This window comes from Callionymus lyra, chromosome 13, assembly GCF_982586985.1.
Source record: "Callionymus lyra chromosome 13, fCalLyr1.hap1.1, whole genome shotgun sequence".
NCBI lineage: Eukaryota > Metazoa > Chordata > Actinopteri > Syngnathiformes > Callionymidae > Callionymus > Callionymus lyra.
The window spans coordinates 7,643,368-7,662,585 of record NC_141830.1 but is presented as its reverse complement, the minus strand read 5'-3'; the positions used below and the strand labels follow the sequence as shown (position 1 = coordinate 7,662,585).

At 35.4% G+C, this 19,218-nt stretch overlaps 2 protein-coding genes across 2 annotated transcripts in view; one reads left to right on the top strand and one right to left on the bottom strand.

Moving 5' to 3' along the window:
* The first annotated feature begins 1,853 nt into the window (after positions 1-1,853).
* Positions 1,854-7,362, top strand: prss35 (serine protease 35). The gene is made up of 2 exons (XM_087805358.1): positions 1,854-2,299; positions 4,754-7,362. The coding sequence occupies exon 2, from the start codon at positions 4,773-4,775 to the stop codon at positions 6,021-6,023; it is 1,251 nt and encodes a 416-aa protein (XP_087661484.1). The 5' UTR covers positions 1,854-2,299; positions 4,754-4,772; the 3' UTR covers positions 6,024-7,362.
* A 707-nt stretch (positions 7,363-8,069) lies between these two features.
* snap91a (synaptosome associated protein 91a) overlaps positions 8,070-19,218 on the bottom strand; it is a 44,440-nt gene continuing 33,291 nt past the window's right edge. Inside the window, exons 20-27 of the mRNA XM_087805402.1 lie at positions 17,977-18,048; positions 16,328-16,513; positions 13,558-13,755; positions 13,471-13,489; positions 11,691-11,781; positions 11,508-11,594; positions 11,321-11,434; positions 8,070-9,404 (exon numbers count right to left, since the gene is read on the bottom strand). Coding sequence (XP_087661528.1) covers positions 9,324-9,404; positions 11,321-11,434; positions 11,508-11,594; positions 11,691-11,781; positions 13,471-13,489; positions 13,558-13,755; positions 16,328-16,513; positions 17,977-18,048 — 848 coding nt within the window. The 3' untranslated portion in view covers positions 8,070-9,323. The remainder of the gene's footprint in view (positions 9,405-11,320; positions 11,435-11,507; positions 11,595-11,690; positions 11,782-13,470; positions 13,490-13,557; positions 13,756-16,327; positions 16,514-17,976; positions 18,049-19,218) is intronic.

Genomic DNA, 19,218 nt, shown 5'->3' with positions numbered 1-19,218 from the left:
TAATTTTATTTTATTTTATTTTATTTTATTTTATTTTATTTTATTTTATTCTATTCTATTCTATTCTATTCTATTCTATTTTATTTTATTTTATTCTATTCTATTCTATTCTATTTTATTTTATTTTATTTTATTTTATTTTATTCTATTCTATTCTATTTTATTTTATTTTATTTTATTTTATTTTATTTTATTTTATTTTATTTTATTTTATTTTATTCTATTTTATTTTGTTAATAGTGTTAATTTTCTAATATTGTAAATAATTGTATATTTTTAAGATCTTTTTTTATTTTTTTTATTATCTCTTTTATTATTTATTTTTTTCCTTGCACTTTATTTTTTCAACTGTGCTGTTGTAAAAGTGTGTTTCCCCCTCTGGGGATGAATAAACATTTTCTATTCTATTCTATTCTATTCTATACGTATCGTATATCGCCACACTCTTCCCGATACACAACCCTTAGCCCTAGTATTTACTACACACACGGACGAGATCACCACACCCACACACACACACACACACACACACACACACACACACACACACACACACACACACACACACACACACACACACACACACACACACACAAACACATAATGATCCGTCATGATTTCACACGTGTCGTCTGACCTCCCACACGTTCACGAACATCCACTTCGGCAACAGGTGGAATTTTTACGAGTTGAACGCTCCCTGCTGTGAAAGCTGCTGCACATCAAACTGCCTGACACAAGCGATTACAGCGAGAATTGTTTCGAACCACAGTCGACATGCTCTCCATCCTTCACGCCAGATGTGCATCATGAAGTTTTTATCCCTCATTACATACGTAGCTTCCATTTCTTCCCCCTTTTCCTTGAGACTTGAAATACTTACCAGGCGTTCTGCTGCCCATCTGTCCAGACCTCATGAAATAAACCCCCAACTTGTACTGCAATAACTCCACAAGACTCTGCTCTACTTACAATACAACGTAGATGTTCCACTGATTGTTGTCATGTTTGGTCCACAATAAACATTTGGAAAGAGATTCAAGGTAATTTCTTGAGATGTACAAAAATAATGACGAGCAAAAGCCATAAAATAAAAGAGAAAATATTCTATACAATGTTTATACGTCAGTTGTTTTTTTTATCAATCAGTTTTGGCTAAATGTTTTATTCTTTTTTACAAATAAACTCATTTTTAACTTTTTTTCCAATTTACATAATTTATTTAACATCTTTTTGTTCAATAATAATGTTTTATTATAAACATTTTCTAATTAGTTCTTGAATTACCTTTCTATCTAATAATTTTTGACAGGGAAATTCTTTTTTTTATAATAAAAATGTAATGTTAAAAAGTGAAAAATAATCTTTAATCTTGATTAATTTGAATTAAACTAGCATTGTTTATGCAGTTTTTCTTTCCTAAATAAAAATATAATCCTGTCACATTTCTTTTTTTTTTGTAGAAATAATTGAATCATAGTTTTTCATTCTTATGATTTAATTTGATTTAAGTATTATCCGTAAATAAACGTTCTGCATTGACAGTGGATACCCAAAATGGCCGCCATGAGCGCCTGAAGATTCATCTGTTTTATTTTATTATTTTTGGAAATTATTTTTCAATTCATGTTTGTTTCCTTTTTTTTATGTGAACTCGCTGCTCTCACATCTCAAATGTCCTACTGTGGGAAGAACAAAGGAATATCTTGTCGTATGCTATGCTAGCAAAGCTAATGAACGGAAACTGATGATGTTTTTTTAATAAATAATAATGTAACTGTTTCTCAGTAATTATTAGAAGATGTTATGGCTTTTACAATAATAATTATAATAATAATAATTAATAAAACATTATGGAGGTGTTATCTGAGCGCTTGATTTATGCCCCCTGTGCTCCCGTTTGTGACAATACCCGGGGGGGGGGTGGGGGGGGGGCTCAGCCCAGCCTACACACACCCCTGACTACCCCACTTGATCCAGGCTGGGCTTCGGTCCCACCCATATTTGAACAGCTTTTGTCAGTGACGGCAGAAAGAAAAAAAAAAAGAAAAAAAAAAACCTCTTTTAAATTCCTCTCCTCCCGCCTGCCTCCCTCCTCCTCAGCATCAAGTGCAGCCTGTGTGGAGCTGCGACTCTCGTGGAAGAGATGAGGATAGAGGCGCTCGCTGACACCAGCACCTCTGGGATGCACTTGGTTTCCTAGTGGGATCATATTGGAGTGTCTTCTTTTCGGAAAAAAACAAACAAACAAACAACACACTGCAGGATTTTAGGATACCCATTAATCGGATGCAAGCAGGTAAGACTTCTTTGTCGTTTTGACTCCAATTTTTTTATTATTATTATTATTATGTATTTTTTAGATACTCATTTCTTTATTATAGGACCTGTAGACTATGTACTTATGTGTGCAACTGTGCAACTCATTTAAAAAATTAAAAAAAGTAAATAAATAATTTAACTTAAAAAGGTAGTTTTTTTCTTCGCCATTTGCTTAACATGAATTGATTTAATATCACAATTTATCATAACTTTGATCTCTCGCAAACCCTGTTGAACTTTCGAACAGATCCCGGGATAAGAGCGCCTTCTATCGGTCTTTATTTTATTTTTTATTTTTTTAGAAGTGAAGTGACTGGACTTTGGAAACACGTCGTTTTTCCTCTCACCCCATTATTTGAAAACGTTTATATTATTTAAAACTGTTTAGATGTGTCGTTGTCAGCAAAAAACACAGAAGTGCAAGTTGCATATTAAATATATATATATATATTAAAAAAATATAATACACAACTTGATATCTGTCTGTCTGTCACCATCATCATCATCATCATCGGAGGAACTGTAGACTTTGAACTAAACCATGGATTAATTCCACAGCTGGAAAAACTCGAGGGTCAGACTCGTGTATTCTCGTTGAGTGTGTTTTATGGCACTTTGCGGTCGTGACTTTTTATGACTCTCTGTCTTGGTGATGGTGTCTGTGGATTTGTTTTTATAAGACTCGACTTGTGAAGCGACTCCCTCATTTTTGGACGTGAAAAGCTTTATTTTACAGCTTTTTTTCATTTTTAAATAAAGTGGAGGATAAAAACAGTTTGGTCAGCAGATGATGATGCGGACATTCCTCCCTGTCAGCTGATGGTTTTTAATTTGTTATTCCTTGCCAGACTTTTCCCTCTGGAATATCTGGATTAATGTCTTATTTGCCAGTGTGTGTGTCTGGAGGAAAGTGGAGTCTCAGAAACCAGATATGGTCATTAACTGGGGGAGAAGGTTAACCACTGTGGCCGAGCTCCAAGCCTCTGTCTCAGCTCACCCTCGGTTCATCCCCCGGAAGACTGTCAGTGAGATTTATCTGCTCTAAACGCTGACTCACTCACAAAAATCGTTTCTAAATCGTCTTTTATGGTCGTTATTCATATCAGCGACGACAGGGGAAAATCGACATCAAGAGAAACACCGCCATCATGTGGCCACAACTGGAGCTGCACCAAACTTTGTCGCTAACCCACTTTATAAAGTTGCTTTTTTGGTGTCAAAGCGTTTTTGAAAATACAATAAATGGTCTAGAAGAAGGAAACTGTATACACATTTATTTTAATAAAGAATTTGATTGAGGAAAACAGCTATGCTAACTTTGCTAATATAATAATAGTAACACAGTCTTCTCCATTCTCAGATGTATTTTTTAATTATTTTTGGCTCCTACTTTTAAATATAAATTGTTTTCTTTTCTACTCGTGATAAACACAATATGAAAACAATCAGAAATAATCTTGAAGATGTTTTTTTATAATTATTATTATTATTTCGGTGGATTTAAAAATTACATTTGTAAACTAACAGGGATTAATAAAGTCTATATAATATAATATAATGTAATCTAGACTAACTATGTGTACAAGGTTCTCATTGTTTGCTATTACGCCTTTCAATTTCCTCCTTTTCCCTTTATAATCAAAGGTTGTTTGTTGTTTGTCTTTATTTCTGTTGTTGTTTGTAAGTAAAATTACCCTAAAAAACAACAAAACCCCTCAGCAAATGTTGATAATGACACAATAAAACGTGATCAAATAGTGGAAAAGTTAGTTAGAAATAGTTATAAATTACCATTTGGGTTCCAGCTCTTCTTCGGTTCTGCGTGTGGAGTGAGAGTTTGTTTGTGCAAAGAATTCAGAAACGCTACCGCCACCTGCTGGTCAATTCCTGTCATCACTATTTATAAACTTCGCTAAACGTTGTCATTTATTTATATTAATAAAATAAAAATAAATAAAATAAAAGCTTAGCTATAACGTTGAGGGAAATATTTAGTTAAAAGGGACAAAATCAATTTACTAATGAAAATAAAACCATTATCTCATTTTATTTTTTTTAACTCAAGGTAAAGTCACCAAATATATATTTGTATTTGTATTTATATAGTCATTATTAATACTATTTGAAGTTGTTCTAAAGCTAGATGAACGAGATGTATTCCGTAATTGTGTTTAATTGATTAATAATGTATAATTTAAATCACTATGATGTATTATCTCTTTTTGTTTTGTATTGTATTTAATTAATCTAATTTTTTTTCTGTGTTTTGTTTACATCACTTAAAATCATCTTTTTTTAATATAATTATAATAAATCACCACTAGTTTGCTCAAAATCTCTTAAAAATCTAACGTTTTTGTGCAACAAACAACCTTTAAGACAAATAATTCTCCAAAAAAAATCCAACATGTCTTCTGTCTCTGTGTTGCAGGGCCAGGCCCCAGTTCAAAATGGGCCCCATACACATGTGCTGTGTCCTGCTCACGGTGGCGGCGCTGGCGTCTGAGGTGAGCGCGGGCGGCTTCGACGACGACGACGAGTACACGTGGCCGCAGTGGAACGTTCCCCTGGTGAGGAACCGACGCACCTCCGCCCTCAGCAGCCCCGACTTCTCCGCCCGCCCTCAGGCCGAAGTGAGCGGCACCTGCGGGATCGAGTGCCAGCGCCGCCTCCCGTCGCCGTCGCTGGACGACCTGGAGCAGCTGCTCGCCTACGAGACGGTCTACGAGAACGGCAGCCGCACCTTCACCTCGGTGACGGTGCAGGGACTCGGCGAGGAGGCGGCGGCGGCGGGTTCTTCGAACGTCTCCGCCCACGCCCGCCGGAAGCGAGAGGTCTACGGCACCGACTCCCGCTTCACCATCTCCGACAAGCAGTTCTCCACCAAGTATCCGTTCTCCACTTCCGTCAAGATCTCCACGGGTTGCTCCGGGGTTCTGGTGTCGCCCAAACACGTGCTCACCGCCGCCCACTGCGTCCACAACGGGAAGGATTACCTGGACGGCGTGCAGAAGCTCCGGGTGGGAATCCTGAAGGAGAAATCCAGACGAGGGAAGGGAGGCAAAGGGAAGGGAGGGAAAGGACGGAGGAGGAAGGGCGAGGAGAAGGAGGAGGTCCAGGAAAAGGAGGAGCGTAAGGGAAAAGGAAAAGGCAGGAAGAGTCGAAGCCGCCGCAGCGTGGAGCCGGAGAAGCCGTCCTTCAAGTGGACCCGGGTCAAGAAGACCCAGGTGCCCAAGGGCTGGTTCAAGGGCGTGTCCGACGGCCTGTCGGCCGACTACGACTACGCCGTCCTGGAGCTCAAGAGGCCGCCCAAGGTCAAGCACATGGACCTGGGCGTGGTCCCGTCCATTAAAAAACTGCCGGCCGGACGGATCCACTTCTCCGGCTTCGACGACGACCGACCCGGGACCCTGGTGTACCGCTTCTGCTCCGTCTCGGACGAGTCCAAAGACCTGCTCTACCAGTACTGCGACGCCAAGCCGGGCTCCAGCGGCTCCGGGGTCTACATCCGCCTCAAGGAGCCCGGCAAGAAGAAGTGGAAGAGGAAGATCGTCGGGGTCTTCACGGGCCACCAGTGGGTGGACGTCAACGGGAACGGGCTGCAGCAGGATTACAACGTGGCCGTGAGGATAACGCCCCTGAAGTACGCTCAGATCTGCTACTGGGTCCACGGGGACTCGAGCGAGTGCAGGGTAGCCTAGCGACCACGACGACCCCTAAAAGCAGCAGCACCCCCAACCCCCCCCCCCTCTCCCCCGCCCGGTCCCTCAACCCCCCCCCCAAAAAAAGGCCTGACCCTCGACTCCATCAGCAACACAGACTCGACTGAGACTGGACAGCCCTTCAAGAGAACTGTGGCTCATCGTTTTTTTTTCTAATTTATTTGCTACAAAAAAAAACAAGAAAAAAAAAAATCTGTATTTTCATGTGTCGACTGAAGATTTTTAAACACTTTTACTGGAAGGTTTGTCGTCGACGAAATCCCAGAAGTATGTCAGTGTCATCGGAATATTTACTGGTGGAATTTGAATTTCAAATGTTGAAACTTTGTATTAAAAAGGTTATTTGTTAAAGAATTCAATTGAAAATTGTATTTTAATATTAACGGGTTTAATTCGTTGATTTCAATAATTTGCAACCATTGTTTTGTTTTTTTAATAATTGAATTTAAAATAATCTTACACTTTTGAAGTGAATATGTTTATTGTTACACATAGAGTTTGATATTCTCATTGAAATAATTTCAAAATAAATGTTCTCAATTCAATATGTTTTAATTTGTAGCCTTTTCAATTCAATATAAACATGTTGCTACACTTCTGCCACCATAATTGGCTGAAATATATTGAATTTAAAAGGATGCAAATACAAAATATATTGAATTGATTTTTTTTATTGAATTGTTGGAGTTTTGAACGTGTAAAATGTATTTTGAAATGTTTAATTCAAATATATTTTTAAAAATCCGAAAAGTAAACTAATTCAATATGGAATGAATTGAACTTGATTTAATAATATTAATTCACGTAAACAAGTTTCAACATTTAAATTGTCAATGGCACTGAAATACTTCCAAAGCTCACGTCTTCTTCCCACTGAAGACCCCAAACAAAGTTTTCCAAACTTTTTGAAAATCTACGAAAATCTGCTTTTTTTATTCCCCGCGTCTCTTGTTTCAGGAAGTTTCTGCCTTTAATCTGTTGTGCACATATTCAAGTCGGTGCTTCTCCAGAAAACCTGGTGCTTATTTATGGAATTGTATACATTTTTATTTGGGGTAAAAAGGAAAAAAAACGGTTTGGAATATATTTTGACTGAATACTGTATGTATTAAACGGCCTAATTGGGTTAAACATGGACTGACTGTGTTAGTGTCTTCAAAACGATGATCCTAAAAAGACAAATATTGTTGTATAGAGTTGAAAAAAAGTGTAATTTTGGTTGTTGTTTTTATTTTTCACACTATTAAATCATTTCAAGACCAAATACAAGAAGAGTTTATAAAAGGCTGTCGACCATTAAACCAAGATTACTATTGTGGTGTGTTGTCTGTGTGTGTGTGTGTGTGTGTGATTCATTGATATTTACAATCATTTTCGACTGTCCCAGCTACTTAGGTTTAGAGGCAAAGGACAACCGGGTAAACATTTCGACACTTAAACATTTATTTTCACGATACTGTATCAGTTTTCCACAGAATTATATTGATTACCTTTTTGACTTTCAATTAAAAAAATAGAAATTTTCAATTTCAATATTTTCAAGGCGTTTGTTCATTTCTGTGTTGTAATTAAACTTCCGTCCGCTAGACGGCATCATATCCTCCACAGCAAAAGGAACAATGAAATTGTGAAACGTGACTGAGGACGAGAGGATACAGTCGACTCCAGAAGCTTTTAAAAGCTGATGTTTGGTCATATTTTGGTTTCAAAACTAATTTAAAAAGAGTCGCGTGGTCTGTAAATTCTGCAACACCAGAGTCAAGTACTCGGACAATACTACAAATACAACCTCGGTGCGACTACACAGTATATTGTATTGTTGACCCTGTATCGTGATACATATAGTATCAGTCTATATAAGGGCGCAAACTCACACATATGAGTACAACTACATTAGAACTGTATCCAATTGATCAGAAGCATCATTTTGTTTGTGTCCCGTGATGGACTGACAGCCTTTCCAGGGTGTCCCCCGTCACCTCGACTCGTCCAGCATGCGGATAAAAAAAAAGAAACGTCTGCAGTTGATCTGCCATTGAATTTATTGCATCTCACAGAGTCAACATGCACAGGAGAGGGGGCGTCATAAAGAAAATAATCTCAACAAAAATACTTTTTTTTTTACCCCCTTCATTTTGAACTCAACCATTTAAAAAAAAAACAACAATGTTTCTTACGCACACACGGAAACAGACGCGACGTCTCCTCGTCACACAAATCAAGAAGAAGAAGGTTCCACTTTTGAAAAGGTTCCTGCATCAGATACAGCAGCTCCCAGTGTCGGCTTGTCAAACAGCGCAGACAAACTAAAGTACCGTAAAATGAACAAAAAAACGACAAAAACACTCTTGAGTGCGGCGGAGAAAATCACAGCAACACGACAATACGGGACAAATAAGAGTCGTACGCAACTAAAAAATAATTGTTTCACCAGGATTCCAATCCACACATCAAAACATATCCTATATAGTTTTAATCGCATGCATGTTTATTTTAAACAGATAGTTGTTTATTTCAGAATAAATAAAGATTAAACTCTGATTGTTAAGCTGTAGGTGGAGCTGCCACAAACAAACACTTGACGAAAGAGAACAAGAAAAGTAAAAAAAAAAACAACAACATTTCGCTGGGATGTTTGAGAAGCCCACAGAGGTTAGAATATAGATAATATTTATATCTTTTTTTTCTTCTCCAAATACGCTGTAATGAGGACTCACACGACTTGTAACATGTTCAGATTTACATTTATATTCTCTTCTTCCATCCACAGACACGTCAGAGATCCCGGAGAAATCTATGTACAACCAGTGGGATCTCTCTCTGTAAACCATTCTCTCGGATCCGGAGGAGGAGGGTTCTGGAAGGAAGGGGGCGGAGCCTGGGACACCACGACACGTCCATCATTCGACACTAGAATCAAAACACGCCGTCACGTTCGCTCGCACTTGTTTTTTTGTTTTGTTTTTCTGACATCTACGTGGACACAATAATTTGTTTTTGTTTTTTTTACTCATATACATATTATCCGCTATGGTTCACTTTCACAGTTTTGTGCTACGACATCACACGAAGGGGGGGGTCAGGGGGACGAGGGGGGGTCACTGAACATTACTGGTATCCTGAGATGTAAACAGACACCATGTTAAGCTCAGAGGGTCCGGCTGCACCGAATATGCAGCGAAATAAAGGAACAAAATAAAAAAAGAGAGACTGAATCTCACAAGTTTGCTGACTCGACAAACTGACTCTTGCACCCTGAGATCCTTACGGCCGGGGGGGTTATAAGAAGTCCTTGAGGTCCAGTTCTGCCAGAGGGTCCTTGGGCTTTTTGGGACTTTGATTAGCAGGTGCTGCGGAGATCTGCGGGTTAAAGTTGTTTGATCAGTGTTAGAGTTATTAGGTAAGTAAATAAGTAACTATGTAAGCAAGTAACTAAGTAAGAATGTAAGTAAGTAAGTAGGTAAGTAAGTAAGTACGTAAGTAGGTAAGTATGTAAGTAAGAAAGTAACTAAGTAAGTAAGTGGTTAAGTAAGTAAGTAAGTACGTACGTAAGTAAGTAACCAAGTAAGTAAGTAAGCAGGTAGGTAAGTAAGTAACTTAGTAAGTAAGTACGTTAGTAGGTAAGTAAGTAACTAAGTAAGTACGTAAGTAGGTAAGTAAGTAAGTAAGTTAGTAAGTAGGTAAGTACGTACGTAAGTAAGTAGTTAAGTAAATAAGTAAGTAAGTAGGTTAGTAAGTAACTATGAAAGTAAGTAACTAAGTAAATAAGTACGTAAGTAAGTAGGTAATTAAGTAGGTAAGTACGTACGTAAGTAAGTAGTTAAGTAAATAAGTAAGTAAGTAGTTTAGTAAGTACCTATGAAAGTAAGTAACTAAGTAAATAAGTACGTAAGTAGGTAAGTAAGTAACTTATTAAGTAAGAAATTAAGTAACTAAGTAAATAAGTAAGGTAGTAAGTAAGTAAGTAAGTAAGTAAGCAAGAAAGTAAGTAGGTAAGTAAGTAAGTAAGTAACTAAGTAACTAAGAAAGTATGAAACTAAGTATGTAAGTATGTAAATGAGTAAGTAAGTAAGGAGGTAAGTTAATAATTAGGTAAGTAAGTAACTAAGTATGTAAGTAACTAGTTAAGTAAGTAACTAAGAAAGTATGAAACTAAGTATGTAAATGAGTAAGTAAGTAAGGAGGTAAGTTAATAATTAGGTAAGTAAGTAACTAAGTAAGTAAGTAACTAAGTAAGTAAGTAACTAAGAAAGTATGAAACTAAGTATGTAAGTATGTAAATGAGTAAGTAAGTAAGGAGGTAAGTTAATAATTAGGTAAGTAAGTAACTAAGTAAGTAAGTAACTAAGAAAGTATGAAACTAAGTATGTAAGTATGTAAATGAGTAAGTAAGTAAGGAGGTAAGTTAATAATTAGGTAAGTAAGTAACTAAGTATGTAAGTAACTAGGTAAGTAAGTAAATAAGTAAGTAAGAAATTAAGTAACTTTGTAAATTAAAAATAAACTTCATTATTGAATTAAGGCTAATGAAAAAAATCAGCTTGTTTAGTTTTGCTTTTCAACAACGACAACAATAATAATGATAAATATTTCACAAAGGGAATCAAAATACAACAACTTCATTATCATAAGATAATTAGCTATATATACTTGTTGTGTTTTTATGGATTAATGTGGATATGTTTAATAAAATAAAATAAATGAATGTATAAAGACTCAGAAACAAACAGCTACAAACAACAAACAAAGAAAGAAATTAAATATGGCAAAGAAATAATAAATAAATAAAATAACTGAATCAAAGGTAACAACATCTTGCTTGATAAAAATATTACATGTAACAACAATAACAAAAAAAGAATAATGAAGCAACCATTAGGGGATTAAAATTAAAAAAAATAGGACAATAATATGCATTAAAAATATATATATATATTTAGAATTTTGCTTCATCACGATGTTTGTAAAATATTGTAAATTAAGTTAATAAAGTACGTAATGCAAGGCTTTCAACATAGAAATAATTGAATTTAATGATTAAACAACTAAAAACATTAAAATGTTAAACACTAAAAACACCATTCAAGATAATCCACTGATATACTTCCACAAATAAACATAATTCTGATATTTTTCAATCAGATTTGACTTGATACATATACAAGAGGTCATTAAATGTACATTTATCATAAGGTATTGTTATATTTTGTTAATTTGTGAGTATTCTTGGACACACAAACGTCTCTTTTCCACCATGACACATGCATCAAAGTTACCGGCGCTCCAGGGGCAGCAGCTCCAGCAAACGGTGGTCTCATCATGGGCTGACCCATCATTGGCTGAGCCATCATGGGGGGCATCATGGGGGCTCCTGGTCCTCCAGCAGCAGCCTGCAAAACAGAAACATGAATGAGAAAAAACAGAAGGATCAAACAGGTGATTCCACAGTGGTTAGCGTCTCACCATGCTGTAGGCTGGCTGTGCGCTCATTGGGGGAACCATTGGTCCACCAGGGGGCGCTGCACCTGGCGCCCCAGGAGCTGCTCCAGACTATGGAATAAAATACATATGAATTCATCTATTCTGTGTTCAAGACATTATCGGTATGTATATATTTATGTAATAAAAACATTGTCTTTTACATACCATGGGTGCTCCGGGTGTTCCCCAGCTAGTCGGGGCCACCTTGGGGGTCCAGTTGGCTCCTCCTGTCAGCTTCCTCTCACTCATCGGGTCTCTGAGTGAAAAATTAAAGATGGGCAAATGAGAAAACTTGTTTTAAAACAAGGGACTGTGTGAGTCAGAATACGAAATGTGAATAAAACTGTTGTTTCTTTATTTATATAAAGTCAAAATAATGATTTATTCATAATTAACAGTATTTATTTTAATTGTGTTTGTCTTATTTTTAATCTTTTACTTTGTGGACATTGATTGGTGAACCGTATATAATTCTTGCTTTATGAAGTGCTTACTTACCATACTTTTAATAAACCTCATGTTTGATTTTATTTTTTTTAATGTATTGGACAAAAGAACAGTATTGGCCCCTGATAGTTGTCAAGGTTACAGGCAACACTCAAACACAGCAGAATGTAAATATATGTTAAAAATAATACTATGACTTCATCATGACAATTTCTTTCTTATGAATACATACTTTCATCTTGAATTTAATGAAATTATTAAATTTTAATGTATGAGTCACTATTCATTTTATTCTCACCTTGACCCTGAGACAACACAAGAGATATCACAAACACATTTGTTTTCAGGCTTCTGGTTCACCTTGACTCAGAAACAACACAAGGGATATCACAAACACATTTGTTTTCAGGCTTCTGGGTCAACTTGACCCGGGACAACTCAATGGTTAAAAATAATAATAATCTAAGAGTATAGAAGTGCAATCAGAATATTAAATAATTTATTTCAATAATTTTGATAATAACACACAGAGTTTGATGTTTTACATCCCAGTAATTAACAAAACAAATGTTCAAAATTCAATATTTTACTATTTTTAAATTCAATATAACATTTTGTTGTAATGGTGCCTCCATTCAAGGCTGAAAGTTCCATCAAGTAGCTCAGTGATCTATTGCTAATGTCTGGTGACACTATTATACCAAGATTCTTACACTGAATTTAAAAGGCTACGAATACAAAAATACTGACAATTTTGAATTATTTGAATTAGAATATGAATCTCTATGAGCACAATTTTATTGTAATTAAAAAAAAAGAATACATTTATATAAATGCAAATATATATAAGATAAATAATAAATAATTAATAGAAAGTATCAAACATATATATATATATATATATAAGATATATAATAAAATATATGCAAAAATATATAAGATAAATAATAAATAATTAATAGAAAATATCAAACATATATATATATATATATAAGATATATAATAAAATATATGCAAAAATATATAAGATAAATAATATTTTAATTCAATATAATATTTTGTTATATATATATATATGTATATATATATATATGTGTTTGATATTTTCTATTAATTATTTATTATTTATCTTATATATTTTTGCATTTATATAAATGTATTCTTTTTTTAAAATTAAAATAAAATTGTGCTCATAGAGATTCATATTCTAATTCAAATAATTCAAAATTGTCAGTATTTTTGTATTCGTAGCCTTTTAAATTCAGTGTAAGAATCTTGGTATAATAGTGTCACCAGACATTAGCAATAGATCACTGAGCTACTTGACGGAACTTTCATTATATATATATATATATATATATATATATATATATATATATATATATATAAAACAATGTTAAATGTTAAGCATTCTAATATACACTTGTACATTCAAACTCTATCTTTATACAATGTTATACCAAATATCTGTATTTTTAAAAGAACAAATCAAACTTACTTCTTCTTCATTCCTAGATCTGAAAGAGACAGAAAAAGGTGGACATGTGACACCTGTCAGGGGGAAACACGGCGAGGGCGAGTCTACCTCCGACCAGGTTGGCCAGCGACGAGTCCAGATCCCCCCCCATGGTTTTGGTGGGCGGGGGTGTCGGAGGAGGCACGGCCGAGAAGCTCTCCAGCGCCACCGGGGTCCCCATGCTGCCCCCCGCGCTGCCCCCCGTGCTCCCGCCGGAGCTCTGCGGCGTCACCGCCGGCATCAGCAGGTCGCCTAGTCCCCCCATCACTGCAGGGGCGCCAAGATAACAGTTAGAGATGTGAGCAGGAAGATGTGAACCAGACGAGGCGTCATCCGTCAGAGACATGCGTGACATTTTTCAAAGTATGTTTATTTAAAAATATGAAAAGTGAGAAACGGATTTTAACCAGGTGTCACGCAGATGTTTCCATTTGTATTTTATTAACTAGTGTGTGACGACGATAGATCTGCAATCCATTATTGATACTGCAGGAGTTGACAATTCATTTTCCCGGGAGGAAAACATTATATTCTCGTTAGTTTATCGACGTTTAATGTTGATATATTTATCATTATCTTATTGTGTTCATTTTATTTAATAATTTTATTTATTAATCATTGTAAGTAAGTAAGTAAGTAATATTTATTTTTATAGCGCTTTTCGAGACCAGGGTCAAAAAGCGCTTAAACAAACAAAACAATCTTCAATAAAGTATATACTTTAAAGATCAAGATAAAACTGAGAACACAACAGGAGTTCCAGAAAATCAAGGAAAAGCCTGAACAAATAGAAACGTCTTAAGATGTTTCTTAAAGGAGTCAGTAGATCATCAAACACAAAGAGATTGTATTAGTATTTATAATTATGTACTAAATGTTTTTACTACAATGTGTATGTATTTATTTAAATTGGTGAATAAATAGCCTTAAAAAGACGTAGAAACGATATTAAAAAACAAAATATAAAGTAAAATATTAACATGTATAATTTACTTATAGAAAATCATCTGAAAATGTCATTAAAAAATACAAATCCAGATGACAGTTTGTGTTGATGAGGTTTCATGATACAGTGTCGTCACTTCCTACCATTTACATTTAAAATCAATTCAATGAAAATCCTGGCGTTATTATCATTTTATATCTGAGAGCGCCCCCCAGTGGGCTGGCGTCATACAACTCGCTGTATCGAGCAACCTTTTCAAGGTGGAAATTAAGAACATTTACTTTTAAAATCTTAGAATTTGAAGAGAACATTTTAAGAAATCAATTGTAAAATGTTATTTATTGAAAATATAAACACTGTTTCACAGTTTCTGAGGGAGGCATATAAACTAAGGGCTAACGGTCAGATAAATAAAATAAAATAAAGTTTAATTCCTTGAAATTTTTTGGTACAAATATTAATTTGTTACCACGAACATTCATTTAACAAAATCCCATTTGTGTGATTCCAGGATGACAGTAACTCCACCGACTGAAATATGAATGTCTTTGAACACAACATTGAAGAGAGAATGTCTGCAACATTCGCATGTGAATCTAATAATAGCAGGAAGCAGCAGCGTTGATGACACATGGCTAAAAACCAGAGCTTGAGAAAGACGGTGAAGTTATTACGGCGGGATTTGCTTCATGCAGGAGACGACCAGGGCTTCATGCAAATCCTCGACAATCGTAAGAAGCTTCAGAGGTTCAGTCGTCCAGGATATGGAAGTAGATCAGTGTCAAGTGGAAAAATTAAATTACATTTTAAATGTTGAAACTTCTGCTTTTTAAAACCATTTAATTATAATGTTATTAGTTGATTTAATAAATTCTACATTAAAATACTTTATTTATTTATTTTGAACAAATTGATTTTGATATTTTACTTCCAAAAATTATTTAATAAAAAAATTAAATGTTTTGGAATTTAGCCTTTTAAATGTAATATAAAAATGTTGGTATAATAGTTCTAACCATGATTACCTGGAAGTTATTTAATAGCTTTTTACTTTTGGTAATAACTATTATACCACCATTTTGATATTTAATTAAAAAGGCTATGAATGAATAATTGAATTTAGAAAGTGTATGTATGAATTATTGGAATTAAAATATCAAAATGTATATGTAAAACGGTTTGAATTCATTCAAAAATGAATTAATCAATACATAAATAGATAAATAAATACATTAATTCATTATGCACATGTGCATGGTTGTATAATTATAATAAACATATTTGGAAGAAAAAAAATCAACCTTTTAATGCAGAAATTCCTGGATTTAATTATTCCCAAAAAGATATTCAAAGCTTAAAAAAAACAACAACATTTCACTAGAATTATTCAACATTTGAAAATGTTCAATTCATTGAATATTCTGACGACACTGAACTACTTCCTCGCTGGTCTCCACATGCTCTCGTGTTCTTTCATCACAAGCTTGAACTCACCATGAACAGATTAGAAGAAGAAGAAGAAGAAGCAAGCAATGCCCCAGAGAAGAGAAAGAGGGCGTGAAAGGAGGAAACGTGGGGTGGAAAAATGAGCAGCAAATCAAAGAGAGAGAGAGAGAGAAGAGTCAGTTGAGAGAAGAGAAGCCGGTGTTTGAACCAGAGGTGAGGAGTATAAGGAGAATAAATCCGAGAAGAGAAAGCAGTGCAGAGCGAGAGTGTTACATAATCAGCGTGTCAGCCTGAGTCAGTCGTGCACAAGTCAAGCTCTCGGCACGAACATCAGCGTCAAACTCCTCTTTTAATCACACAAAACAGTGCAGAGCGCAGTCGCCCTCACTGACAGTCCTGAAGAGAAATAACGAGTAAAGAAAGGGAAAAAGAAGGAGGATCTCTTACTTGATGCATCAAATCCACCAGAGGGCGCTGTTGGTTCCGGCGCCAGTGGTACTGCAGCAGGTACTGGGGGCGTTGGCGATGGAAGAGAGCCAAGAGAGTCGAAGCCTGATTCCAGGAGATCGTTTTGTACTGGTGCGGGAGCCAATGTCGGGGCGGCGGTCGGGGCCAGGGTGGGCGACATCAAACCTGGTGGGAGAGTTTGTGGTTATGAGCAGATTTAATGACATATATATAGTCTTTTAATGTGATGTTTTACTCCTGGTACTGTAGGTGACATTTCCATATTCATTTTCGAAATGCAAATCAAAAAAATGTCAGGATCCATTGATTTTGATTTTTTAAACATAAATTCAAAATCAAATTTAATGGCATCTTTTTAAAATAATCAATACATTTTCGGAAAAAGGCCTCGAATTTCTTTATTTCAATTTTTTATATTTTTAATATTTAATTCGACATACATTTTATTTCTCAAGTTTTTCTGCGAGTACAAAAATCCAAAATAGAAAATCAAGGCAAAATCCAGATTTTATGACTGTATTTTATTTTATTTTTCACGGACAAAGTACTATGACAGTATATCAAGTGTCATCAGACTACTGAATGGTTGAATTAAATACAAATCATGAAATCTTGTTTCGATTTTTATGGCATTGAATTGAAATTTCATCATAGTTATATTATGGTGTATACTACAATTAAGTTTGTAATTAAATGATTAATTTTTTTGTTTTTTACAATTAACAGGCAAATATTCATGGTGTATTTATGTGTTGCAAATAAACTTCTCGCCACCGGAGGCAGCACTCATTAAGTCCCACACAGTTATAGGTACAATGAAATCCCCCGAGATCCCTCAGACGTCTGAGGACAAGAGGATACAGTCGACTCCAGCTGCTTTTAAAGCTGATGTTTGGACATATTTTGGTTTCAAAACAAATTAAAGCAGTTAGGACTTCGTCAAGAGTCATGTGGTCTGTAAATTCCGTCAAGTACTCGACAATACTAGTATCAAAATATATCATTTTGTTGCCCATGTAATATAATACGTATCGTATCTTCAGATTCTTACCAATACACACCACTACTTACCACATTATAGAGGCTAATTAGCTTAATGCTATATATGTTAGCAAAATGTTAGCTTGCTTCTAGTGACTAAAAGAGAGAGTGATACATTCTATTAACATTTCCCATCAAGAAATAAAAATCCAACATGACTCTGAGGTTAAAGCTCACATTTATTAACTAAACTTTATATATTAATATCTTATTCTTGATGCAACAGTTTGTTATTTTAGTTCAACTTAAGTCTGACTATATCATGATGGTAGCCAGTATTTTTTAGAAATCAACCACTCCAGTATTAAGAAACCTGTTTGCAAAATAACCTTATACGAGATATGAATAATAGAGGTTGTTTCGGCAATACTTTATGATGTCAATTAAGAAATCAATAAAGTGAAAATTGGCTAAAGGTTTTCACATCACCAACTGACTTCCGAATCACTTCCTGTGTGATGGAAATCCAAGACTGAAGCCAAGTTGACATCATCAATCTTTTATAAGAAGCTTTTACTAATTGAGTTCAATCAGTTTAATGGCCACGTCGTCAATTCAACACCAGCACAGCCAAGACTTCCACTCACCTCCCAGCAGGTCGTCTCCTGGTCCTCCAGGAGCAGAACTTTGTGTCTGTTCGGCAGGACCGCTGAAGGAGTCTGCACGGTCCACAATGCAGCATGGAAGGTACAAAAGGGGTTAGAAGGTCAACCCTGGACTACAACAGGAGAGCAACGAGGGGTTAATGTCACATCAAGGTCATACACGTGAAATGACATGTATTTCAAGGATTTCAATGTTAGGAAATCTCAACTTGATTTTGATTAAATCAAATCTTTAACTACAAAAAAAGTTTTTTTTTAAAACAGCTGAGTTGAGGCACTTTTAAATATTCTCCTGATTAATATTTCTATCAAGAAAAAAAGGATACGGAGCTTCTAAGGGGACTGACCGGAAACTGTTTAACCTTTAACTGAGGAAAATCTCTAAGAAAAAAGGAAAATGATGTCACAACTCGGTGTTGAGCTTGTAATCCGTGCGTTTGTATCTTCTCGTTTTAACTATTGTAACAGTTTATTTTCATGTCCAAAAAAGAAGGATCTGTCTCGCCTGCAGTTAATACAAAACTCTGCAGCCAGAATGTTCTGCTCTAGTAGAAGAACTCACATTTCTCCGGTCCTTAAAACTCTTCACTGGCTGCCAGTTTCTTTCAGGATAAATTAAAAAATTCCTGTTCTTACTTTCAGAGCTATTGACTCCGCTCTCATAACCTCTCGTTCGTCAAGATTTGAGACGGGGGAGAACTTTATGAAGTTCAAAACCTGGTCAAGATGAGAGACTTACTGCATTTTGGAGAGAAAGACTTCAACATTTGAAACATGTGAGTGTGTCAGGAGAGTTTGGTTTTAACATAAATTAACCTTTAAGATTCAATAATACTTTATAATTTAATACTAATATTTATTTTCTCCTACTAACAAGCAGATTTAATTTCTAATCTTCCAACAGAGAGTTTATTTTGCACATGCTAACTGAAGACACTAATTTCACGACAATGCAATTACATTGATTCAACAGTGGAGGGCGCTAGAAACAAATGCCTTCAGTAGCGCTCCTTTCATGTGAAAGTTATCTTAAAAATTGTACCAAGTTAAAACAAGCGTGCATCAGCACCAGGGATCTCAAGGATTCTATCAACTACAGCTCTATTTTTGTCTGTCGCTACAATGCTAATAGTTAGTCTACAATTCACCTGTCATTTGGGACAACTGCGACAATGAATGGAATATGCAAAGAAAGAAGAAAATGGAATGTGAATTGTTTAAATG